The sequence below is a fragment of the Typopeltis vanoorti genome, chromosome 12 (assembly GCF_054136105.1).
Source record: "Typopeltis vanoorti isolate ZY-2024b chromosome 12, IOZ_Tvanoo_1.0, whole genome shotgun sequence".
Classification (NCBI taxonomy): Eukaryota; Metazoa; Arthropoda; class Arachnida; order Uropygi; family Thelyphonidae; genus Typopeltis; species Typopeltis vanoorti.
In genome coordinates this window covers 68,319,498-68,331,912 of record NC_143560.1, presented here as the reverse complement: position 1 = coordinate 68,331,912, position 12,415 = coordinate 68,319,498, and the positions used below count along the sequence as shown (strand labels likewise).

The window sequence follows — 12,415 nt, the reverse complement described above, 5'->3', positions numbered from 1 at the left end:
GATCAGTAGAACTTTAAGGCGCCTTAAGGATATTGACAGAAGAAAGTTAAAATAATTTGGACGCATAGAAAGGATGGAAAGGGGACTTCTCAGGACAGTAATAGAAGGTAAAGTTCCTGGATAAAGAGGAAGAGATAGACCATCACCGAGATGGATGGATGGTGTGTGTAGTGACTGATCTTCAGAGAGTTGAGGCCGCCAGAAAAGCATACAACAGGACTACATGGCGAGGCCTGGTGTGGCACATGACTGAGCATCAGAGCGACCATACGGCATCTGTAGATACCCAGTGAACTATGGATAGATAGCCTTTGGCTATATGATGATATAAAAGAAGCTGAAGCCTTCTCTCTCTCTCTCTCATACTATCTATTAGTCATTTCTTTCTCCTAATACTATCAGTTTTTCTTGCACCCCTATACTAACTACTCTAGGCCTATGATGAGCACCCCCTTTACTTTTTCACCTCAATAAAGGTTGAAACCGAGCTGGGTGGTGACCCCTTCACATAATGCATAGCATTATACATGTCCATAAAGGATATGTGTTTTGCATTATGGGATACTAAGGCAAGTAAGTGATGTGAAGTCATTAGCCTCTATATACAAGTAGTCCAGTCGTGAAGTTACTTCATGCACAAACTTTGTTTGCTTACACTTGGATAAAGGATTAAACCAAGAATATAATTTCTTGTCATCTTTAATTTATGCTATTTAAATAGAGAAATTTTTATGACTAAAATGTTCATAAAATATCAGGAGGTTATTAGTCATTCATTTAAGTCTATTACACCTACTAGTTTCACTACCTAAAATAGACTGGCTGCTTTTTCAGGGTTAAAACATCCAAAACAAAAACTATAAATACATCGATGACAATGTTGATTAAACACTGAAAAGGCCAATAGGTAAATCCATGCTAACCAACAAACATTAAAAAGTGTGGCATGCATTAACTGTCTGCAGTTAGTATCAGATCATTGTTGGTAAAGTTGAAATCTCTAATGTTAAAAGATTTAATAAGAGATTTTCATATGCCACTTAATATCAGTTCTTGGTTTTTATTGAATGATCCGTGCAAACGGGTCACTGTAACTATTCCCTCAGAAGTCTAGAATAAGAGTTCTTTTCTATATAAGGCATAGTTAAAAAGTTCCAATCATTTGTATGGTTGGTATTATAAATATGGTTGATGAAATAAGATCATGTTCTTCCTTTCTTATCTCAAATTCTAATGTGAACTTAATTTTATGATGGAGAGAATTTATTTTTTGGAGGAACTCATGTAAGGTATCTTTCGTGTCTTTCCAAACGATGAACACATTATCAACATATCTCCACCATACTGATGGTTTTGGAGTTATTTTTGCTAGGATGTCATTTTCTAGTTTTTCCATGAACAGATCTGCACATGGTGGTGACAGGGGACTGCCCATGGCTAAGCCTTCCAGTTGTTGATATACTGCGTTGTTTACTTTAAAATAGTTAGACTTGAGGCAATGGCAAAAAAGCTGTGCAATGTCGTTTGGAAAAAGATCTATGATCTTAATTACTTCTTCGACCGGTACTTTCGTGAACAGAGAGACCACGTCTAGACTTGTAAATATGTCTGTGTTTGATATATTGATGTTTTTAAGTTTTTTAACGAAATGTTGAGAGTTCTTTATGTATGATGCCAATTTCTTTATCTTCTCCTTCAACAGACTAGCAAGGTGTTTGGCTAGTAGGTATGTAGAAGAGTTTCTGCCGTCCACGAAAGAACTCCATTAAAGAACTCTCAACATTTCGTTGAAAAACTTAAAAACATCAATATATCAAACATAGACATATTTGCAAGTCTAGACGTGGTCTCTGTTCATGAACATACCGGTCAAAGAAGTAATTAAGATCATAGAAGATCTCTTTCCAAACGACATTGTGCAGCTTTTCTGCCATTGCCTCAAGTCTAACTATTTTAAAGTAAACAATGCAGTATATCTTAGCCATGGACAGTCCCCTGTCACCACTGTGTGCAGATCTGTTCATGGGAAAACTAGAAAATGATCCTAGCAAAAATAACTCTGAAACCATCAGTCTGGTGGAGATATGTTGATGATGTGTTCATTGTTTGGAAAGACCTTACATGAGTTCCTCCAAAAAATAAATTCTTTCCATCATAAAATTAAGTTCACATTAGAATTAGAAAACAACCATCAATTATCTTTTTTGATTATTTTGATAATTTTTAATAAACAAGACAAAATCAAGCTCACAATCTATTGCAAACCTACAGAAACCAGACGTTATCTTCATTTTACATCTAATCATCATTATGCACAGAAACTTAGCATCATACATATGCTAAAAAACAGAGCAAAAATATCACAGAAGAAAAAGATGTACTTGATGAGCTCTCACTTATATCAAAAACTCTATTCAAAAATGGTTATCCACAAAATATAATTCAAAAGATCCTTTATAGAAACAACCCCCCAGCAACAACCTCTAGTGACACTGTATGCATCGTCATACCTTATGCAGGCTCAGTCTCCATCAAAATAGCAAAAATCATGAAACCTTTTAACATCAGAGTTGCTTTTAAACCTTTTTTAACTACACGGCACATGTTAAGATCTCCTAAAGACAGCATCGCTTTCTACAAATACGCAGGAGTTTACAGCATACCATGTTCATGTGGACTGACTTACATAGGCCAAACTTCACGAAGCCTAGAAATCCGAAAGAAAGAACATGTCGGGGATGTAAATAATAAAAGATAAGACACCTCAGGATTAGCACATCATTTCTCAATTTCAAACCATTCCATAGATTGGGACAACAGCTCCATGCCATATATTGAAGATTTCAGATGTAGAATCTTTAAAGAAGCTGCAGTGGTACTCCGGACAGGAGACAACCTCAATAGAAACCAAGGCGTAATATTAAAAGACATTTAGAAAAACTTAATAAATTCATTATGTTTAGCAGAACTCAATTACGCGAAAAATTATAAAACGCAGTTTAATAACAATGACTAAGTCTCCACGCTTTGTGCTCTTGATGTCATGCATGCTCTTCAATTTGTTTAACTGTTTTATAGGTCATTACTACATTCTTTTGTTTTAGCATTTAATGTTTGTATAACCTTTCTCATCTTGAAAAAGCCAGACAGGCCCTAGCTGGCAAAACTTGTCGACGATTATGTATATATATTTATCAAAATCATGGTCCAATAAATCCAATATCATGTATCATATTTAACATATGCTCTGGTAAAGTGGTATATTTAAGTATAATTTGAGAGAATATTACTATAAGCTTTAATTGAATAAAGTGAACATAAAAGGGTAATTTAACTCGAGCATGGGAGACAGGCTACCAGGTTAACATAAAGGTCTATTTATGGTTAATTTATAAACAATTGTAATTGTGAGGATTTTTGAAAAATTTGTTAGAGAAAATAAGGGAAAAAAAATTAAAATTGGACAATTAAAAAAAAAAAGTAAAGGTGAAACAAGTAAAGAAGAGAGATAAGAGGGAAGGGTTTTGAAAGAACTCTCCAGATTTTGAAGAGGTAGGAGTTGTGGAGTTGTGGCCATTTTGCTCACTTTTCTTGAAATCAGTCATGGGAGTTTCAGGATAATGTTGCCTTCAGATAGGTAACATAATGCAGGTGGGGAACTCACTCCATCTTTTCCTGAACAGATCTAGTCCCAGATCTTCTCTAACTGTAGTTTCAGGTAGTTTTTAATGGAGGCCCTTGAACTTCTTTTAATATCCTCTATTGTTTTTGTTATCTTTTGTTTTTCATATGTTACAATGTTCCTGATTTTCGAAATGTGATATTTAAATTTAATTAGTAGGTAGAGTAGTTGAGTTTTCAGGCTTCCTTTTCCCAGTAAGTCTTGTCGATATAGTGCTTGTTCCTTCCTGAGTGTGGGGATGTTGAAGGTACTTCTGACATTAGCCCATGTTTATGTTGCCACTGTGCATTCATAGAATAGATGTTCTTGAGTTTCTTGTAGGGTGCAGAAGGCACAATTTGCACATTGAGGTATTCTCAATTTTAGGAGTTTTGTGTTTACTGGTAGGATATTGTGTAGTATCCTCCAATTAAAATTGTGTCTGGAGGGGGGAAGTGTACTTGAAGTAGCAATTTTTCGATTTTTCCTTTTCTTGGGGGAGTGTATCTGTTGGAATGTTACTAAGTGCCTGTAATATGTCTTCTTTTTTTTAGTTCTTGAAGGTGTTGTTTGTTCTTCTTTGTGATGATAATTCTTGCATGTCTGGATATGGTTCTCTTGTGTAGAGGCTTAAGTGCTGTGAGGACATTATGTTGGAGGTTTAATGGATTTTTTACAACACTCAAAAAGAATTAAATTAGAATTTAATACTCCTATATTTCGTCCTAGTCACTAGGACATCTACGGGGATTACAAAGACAATTAATGTAACATGCACACAAAAACTTACAATACTAAGCCCAACCACGTGGGTGACAATAAAGTCCTATCTAGGTGGAGCGCCCTCTAAGGGCAGTAGTAGGTGGCCTGGAATGTAAGGTGGGACCTCTGGTGATGACTGTTTCCCAAATCTTCGGAAGCTTAATGCAACCGTATTTGTTAAGATTTGGTTGGTTTCTGAGAGCTGCTGCTGCTTCTAAGAAAAGTCTCGCTTTCTTGAATTTGCTGTGGTGGAGCATGGTGGTTTTCTTCCATGATACTCTGTGGGTGGTGTCCAAAACATGGCCATTCAGGCTTGGCTGACCATGTTTTGGACACCACCCACAGAGTATCATGGAAGAAAACCACCATGCTCCACCACAGCAAATTCAAGAAAGCGAGACTTTTCTTAGAAGCAGCAGCAGCAGCTCTCAGAAACCAACCAAATCTTAACAAATACGGTTGCATTAAGCTTCCAAAGATTTGGGAAACAGTCATCACCAGAGGTCCCACCTTACATTCCAGGCCACCTACTATTGCCCTTAGAGGGCACTCCACCTAGATAGGACTTTATTGTCACCCACGTGGTTGGGCTTAGTATTGTAAGTTTTTGTGTGCATGTTACATTAATTGTCTTTGTAATCCCCGTAGATGTCCTAGTGACTAGGACGAAATATAGGAAGTATTAAATTCTATTTTAATTCTTTTTGAGTGTTGTAAAAAATCCATTAAACCTCCAACATAATGGATATGGTTCTGTAGTATTCTGATGATGTGTTTGCCTTTTCACCGCTGTGGTTTTGGCCTGTGAACTTTTATGAAAAGCTTTATAAGTACCACTAAGCAGAGGCAGCCTCATTCTAAGCAATTCCACTTGCAAGAATATCATATATATGTTACTGTTTAAATAATCCTTTATTACTATGGAAGTCACTGAAGAATCATGTTTTATGAGTTCAAAAAATGCTGCTAACACTGTAAAAAATGTACAAGGTGTATGGCGATAATGTTTTGAATGTGCGAAAGTGCCAGCAATGGTTCCAAAAATTTTGACAAAGGGAATTTTGCTTGAAAGACTCCCCTCACTCTGGACTCCCTGCCTCTATCGATAATGATAAGATGGAAGCCACTATTGCAAGAAATGCCAATGCAATTGCTGAAGATTTAGCAAAAGATCTTAATTCATTGTCATTGACCATCCATCAGCATTTGCAAGAAGAACTTGGAATAGTGTCTAAGCTTGGCAAGTTGGTTCCTCACGAACTGACGAACAACAATCAAGGAGAGCATGTCAACATCTGCACTGCTCTTCATTCTCAACAACTCTGTTTTTGAGCATGTAGTCACTGGATACTTTACAAGAATGTTAAGTGCTGAAGCAGTGGATTCATTCAGGGGGAACAGGATAAATCTCAGCCAAAACAAGACCTTCCTCAGAAGTTTCTGTTAAGCATTTGGTGGGATATGGCTTGTATTATACACTTTGAACTCTTGCCACAAAACCAAATAATCAGAGCTGAAGTATACTGTGAACAACTCGATTGACATAAGGTATACCAAAAAATATAAGGGTTCAACATAAGGTATACCAAAGCAAGTGAAGAAAAAAAAAACTCAGCTTACCATAGGCACACTGCATCAAAACACCAGCTGTAGAGCCTATTCTGAAGCACATAATAAATGCAGAACTGTTGACAAATCCAAACATGACTTTATAAAGACCAATGTCAATAATGCAGAAAACTCACCTCTTTCCAAATGAAGCCATGTCTTCTAGTTGCTTGCAAAGGCCATTCAAGACAACTTCTGCTCGCCTGCACTTCCACATTCCTCTCTCTCTCATTCAGATGCCACTACTGTTACCTTGAAGATAAAGCTGACTGTCTGGCATCATTTTCTCCCCTATTCCTGCATAGATGACTAAGGCAGTCTCCCATCATACCAAAGACTGAACACCACATAACACCTCTGGAATTTTTGGCCAAATGACATCAGAAGAATACTAAACAACTTAGACACTAAGAAGTCATCTGGTCCCAGTGACTTAGTACCTAAATTGTACACAAATATTATGCTTAACATCTGTTCCCTATCACCTCTATAATCTTTGATACTCCAACTTATTCCAAAATAAAAGGGAAACAAAAGTCTACTATTAAACTACTGTCCTATTACTATTGGCATCATCTCCAGAATAATGGAGAAAGTCATTATCAGAAAGTCACTATCCAGAGGACAACGAGTTAATGACCACCAGTATAGATTCTGCCAATCTAGATCCCTGGTTGACCTTGGCTTATATTGCCCACCACTGACCACATGCAACAGAAAGGTTTGGAGAAATGTGCTGTCACACTTGACATTTCCATAGCATTTGATTGTGTCTGACATTGACTCCTACTTGTAAATTGCCATCCTTTGGTCTACCTGCCATTCTCAATAACATTTCTCCCTGGTTATCATTGTGTCATGTCGGATGGCTGTCTCTGAGCTTTGCTGTCAATGAAAGAGTGTCTTATGATTATCACTTACTCCATTCATCCTACTCATTTGACACACCATGCAGTGTTTGGATATCCTAAACTTCAAGATCATCTTCAACCAGTGCTATAAACACTGATCTCCATTCTATCCTCTGATGAATCAAGGATAGCCTAGTCTCCTGCAATACCACCAAAGTGCAGTCTCAAAATTGTCTCTTGCAAAAAATGGATCTCAGCTTACCTTACTTTCCCCTCAGTAATACACAAATCAGCAGACTGGATCAGATTTCTCTCCCATGGGCTGACTTTTACTTCTAGCCTCTCCAAGAAGCAAATGCCACTCCTATTTTTCATCCATCCAACTATTAACTCTACACAAATCCTAAATCTACCCATCTTTAGAAAACTGTTCACATGTTTAGGAATGGTGCATCTAAAACCTTCCAAAAAATTCTCAATGCTGTCCAGAGGTGAGCAATTTGGCTCATAGATTATCCCTCCCTCACTGACTCACTAAAACCACGATCTCAATGATGCACTGTTTCAGCTCTGTGTCTTTCCTGCAGGAAAGACATGGTCTTCCATGGTTTCTACCTAACTGGTAACTATCATTCCTCTACTTTCTGTTGGGTCTGTTAAAACACAAGTAGCAGTTGCTGAACATCCCTTTTCAGTCAAACTGCAAACATACCAAACCTGCTTCTCCATTTCTTTTTCTTTTTATTCCATCTACTCTCTCTTTCCCCCTTTCTCTTCTGGAACAGCCTAAAACTGTTATAAAATGTCTCCTGACAATTAGAATCTCCAATGCTTCAAGAAAAATGTCAATAGATTTATTCTTTCTCCACTGTTGCCTGCACCCACCTCACACATGGACTGATGTGTTATAGTGTCTGCATCTCTAGTACATGGAACTGATAGGGAAAAAAAAAAAAATCGGTATACACTGCCTTTTTTTTTTTTTTTTTGATACCGACATTAAATTAAACAATACTTCCAGTGAACTTTTGAACTGGAAATAATTTGTCTTTAACTTTTAAAATTACTTTAAAATATTCAGCTAAAAAATATTAAAATCAATCAGAATTGTCAAAAATAATAAAACCAACTAGTAGATTTTTGTGATATATCAAAATAATCCCAGACAGGCTGTATCTTAACATGTCAATACAACATTTCAATGACCACATTAAAATAGACTCAGTGGGTGCATGAACTGCTGATCTAGAACCTCCTTATTATAAAATATATCTTGCTAAAACATAGCATTTCTTCTCATAACTGTAAAATCCTCAGATACGTTATTCCCACTTTTCTCCAACATCTACACTTTGAAGAGATTTATTTTATTTTTGTTTTCATTATCAACATCCCTCCTATCTGTACCTTCTTTTCCCTTTCCTCTCTTCTCAAAAAATTAAAAGTTATATCCTTCATATTTATTTTGATCATTTTCTTGATTCAGTCATGTCTTACTTGTTGAAATCAAAAATTTTCAATCATTAGTTTTGCTCATTGCCTTAATTATACTCCTGTCACGAAAGGAGTGGCATTATAAAATTGTACCATCTTGTCACAAGCTGCTTCTCTATTACACTTAGAAGATCATATTCTACTGTTTTAATTCTGCACTTTCAGAAAATCAGCACTAAGAAAGTGAGATTTCTTAGTGCTGATTATAACACACCTGGTTAAAATATGAATAATTTTATCCTTTTTTAAATATTTCCAAATAGTAAAATGAGGCTATTTTTAAGTATCTTCTTTGAAAAGTATTACTCCTGAAATTAATAAATAAAAAGGAACTCTTATTCCAAGACATATTTAACCCATTCTCATTCCATTTCATAGCATCCTTTCATCCAATTGTTATCATCTGAGGTAAAATACAAAGATACTAATAAATAAAATTATTACTGATTATTTTATTAATGATTATGATGGACTTACAGGTGTGACATTTTTTTCTTTAAACCTGTTCTTTTCTTTCTGAGCGGCTTTTTTCTCCATCTGTTGTAAGACTTTTTCTCTAGTTGTGCGGTATTCTAGAGAAAATTCACTGATTACCTTGCACACAAAACTAACCTTAGAGTCTTTTACACTATGCAAAGGACATCCCAGATATATCATGAGTTTATAAAACCTACAAAATAAGATAACCAAATGTCACTCATTATATTATTATTATAATTATATGATTACATAGTACATCCATGCAGTCCTAGGAATCACTCTGATAAGGTACTACACTGCACTATACTATATTACATATTTATTATATGGGCATTTCCATGAAGTCTGAAGATTCTCTGAAAGAGACCCAAACTAACCATACTTACATACCTCTCCTTAAATGCATTCACTGACAAAGCATTCATTATCACCTCTAGAAAGCCCATTCCACTCATTCAGTGCTCTCCCAGTAGAGAATCTAATCCTCACATCTTTACTAGCCATAGTCTTACACAGCTTCCATGATTGGTAACCCTTGTTCTTTTCCTTCTTGTCATGTATTCAAAAATTTCTTCAACATTAATCATATAAAACCCCATTAGTTATGTATGTATTTCTATTATATTCCCTCTTTTCTGTATAACAAACAATTTTTTTTCACTCACAAACTTTCAATCTAGCCCCATTCCACAGTCCCCTCACAATCTTAGTCACTTACCTCTAAATCTTCTCCACCACTTCCCTATCTCCAAGAAATCTAAATGACCATTTGTGCATGGTAGCCAGATGTGGTTATAGGAATCTTCTCATAAATTCCAAATCAATTCTTGTCAGTATGTTCCTTAGCATCCATATGATCCTTTCAGTTATTTTGCCTACTTCAGAGGTATATACTCTCTACAATTGTACTCCCAGTCCACCATTACCCCCAAATCTCTTGCCTTGTCAATTTACTGCATTCAGTTTCATCAATACAATTACACTGCTTGTAATTGCTCCATACCAAAGTGCATAACTTTACACTAAAATTCATTAACCTCTGACCACACACACACACACTGTCAATTTACTTAAATGATCATAAAGGATCTTTAAATCACCTTTAGTAACTATTGACTTTCTTAATTCTGTACTATCAACAAACAACTGGATATTCTCATGACATGTGAATGAATGAAATAAACAGCTGGAGGCCATTGAGAGTATGCCTTCTTTCAAATTTTCCAAGGAGAGGTATGATAAGTATTTATATTGATAACTATTTACACATCAGTGAGTCTGTGACTCCCTGGAGGTGCCTACATATAATAATAATTATATTATTCTCCATCAAATAATCCCTATCATTAATGTATAAATTAAATAACAACTGCCTAAGTACAACTGCCTAAGCAGCATACTACAAATCACTAGTATTCTACTGTATCTTACTCTTCCATATTACTGCGCTTTGATGGCTGTTCATCAGCCACCTTGTTATCTATGTTACTAGATTCATCCTTGTTTGCTCCCATTTATGTAATGGAGTTACATGCAGTATTCTGTGAAATGCTTTTGTAGCCATTTCCTTTATCGAATTTGACTCTCATTTAATTGTAAAATGGCAGTAAATTAATAACACAATCCATCCATTCCTGAATTCCATTTCTAACCCACTTTTCCAACACTACCCACCACTAGCAAATGAGTAATTGGGCTTAGGTGCTGATTTACACTCATATTATAATGGAATAATTATAACACAAAGAGAAATAATTAAGCAGAATGTTTAATCATTTCAATATTTCTTCTCAGTCATGCACACATTTTCAGAGATATCTTTGTTTCTTCCACTTATTGTTTCTTGGGTGTTATTACAATTTATTTATTTATCATATGGCTTGTACACATGGTTAAAAGACAATAAGATAAAATACACATGGATATAGATAAGATACACATATATGATAATATGAATAAAAGAAAGTAAAACATCTACATTCAGGCAAATACAAATATGAAATTTATAACAAGCATCAGACAGAAGATTAATCATATTTTAACATTTAGGTTTTTTAATCCAGTCGATTGCCTCTGGGGATAGGTCAAAGATATCCTTAAAGTCACCTGGATATGCCGTCAGCTCACATTCCTGTAATATATGGCGAATGGTTTGGGTCTTGGCTCCACAGGGACAGTGAGGATTTGGTATCTTACCCCCACTTTGAAAGTAAGTCTCCACATACACCATGGCCTGTACAAATCCTGTTATCCATCATCCATATATTCCTGGGCAGGTCAAGTCCAGATGGTTTTTGGAAGATGTTTATGTAATTACGAACTTCAGGTGATACTGCTCGGGCCACAGTACATCCCACCTATCACCATACTATCATTCTGGCTAAGAAGATTATGGGCGGTTTTTATGGTAGGTCTTCTGGATTTTAGTCTATTAGATAAAGCATCTGGAATAAATTAATGTATGGGAAGGTTTGGGTTATTTAAAATTCTTTTATATTGACGAAGCAAGGCTTCCTGTTGTCGCAGTTCCAGAGGAGCAATATGGCTCAGTGTGAGGAGCCATTGTAAGGGTGTACTCCTAATGCAACCCGTTATTAAACACAGAGTGGAGTTAAGTTGAGCATCTAGTTTATTGACATGGTAACTATTGAGCCAGACAGTAGCACCATACCAAAATGATGAAACATAAGTCTCCCACCAAAAACAAAGCCAGCAAAGGTTGTTCAATTGGTAGAGCCTCTGCTACTAATGGCTCACAAAAACTTAAGCAAGTTTTGAGCATGGTTAGTAGTTGGAAGGGATCAATCATTCGATGCTGTTGGCACATTCTCCCTCGATGAGTCTTTGGACTCCGTTGGAGGTGTCACATAATAATAATAATAATAATCAGCTGCACTGTAAACTAGACCCATAACAGTGCATCACAGAGTTGTGGCACTTGAGCCCCATATAGTACCACAGAGCTTCTGAACTATGTTATTTCTGGTGAGAACTTTAGCAGTGATATTAATCATATGCTGTTTATATGACAGAGTTCTATCCAGAGTTATTCCCAGATATTTAGGTGTTGGATTAAACGAAATTAATGTTCCATCAGCATATATCTCTGGTTTTTGATTTGCAAGTCTATTATTGAGGTGAAAGCAAGAACATTCGGTTTTACCAGAATTTGGTGTTAATCTCCATTTTTTATAGAACTGCCATAAAGCCGACAGATCATTTGTCAATATTTCTTCAGTTCTTTTTATAGACTTGTCACTGATCACCAAAGCTAGATTATCTGCATAAGCAAACTTCCTGCTGGCTATTTCAGGAATATATGCGATGTAAAGGCTAAAAAGCAGTGGTGTGAGCACTGAGCCCTGAGGTAATCCATTCTTAAGCACTCTGTTTACTGGTGCTTCCTCCGGAGACTACCATGAAGTATCGATCACACAGTAAGTTGTTTAGGAGATGACCCAATTTTTTACATGGGATGACCTTAAGAAATTTACATATGAGTCCCTCCCTCCAAATAGTATCGTAAGCCGCTGTTAAGTAATTACAATTTTAATATTGT

The 12,415-nt window shown here is 36.0% G+C and overlaps 1 protein-coding gene across 1 annotated transcript in view; it reads right to left on the bottom strand.

Annotated features, from left to right (window-relative positions):
* Positions 1-12,415, bottom strand: part of LOC150100865 (uncharacterized) — a 583,033-nt gene that overhangs the window by 37,041 nt on the left and 533,577 nt on the right. Inside the window, exon 23 of the mRNA XM_090401746.1 lies at positions 8,854-9,046. Coding sequence (XP_090257872.1) covers positions 8,854-9,046 — 193 coding nt within the window. The remainder of the gene's footprint in view (positions 1-8,853; positions 9,047-12,415) is intronic.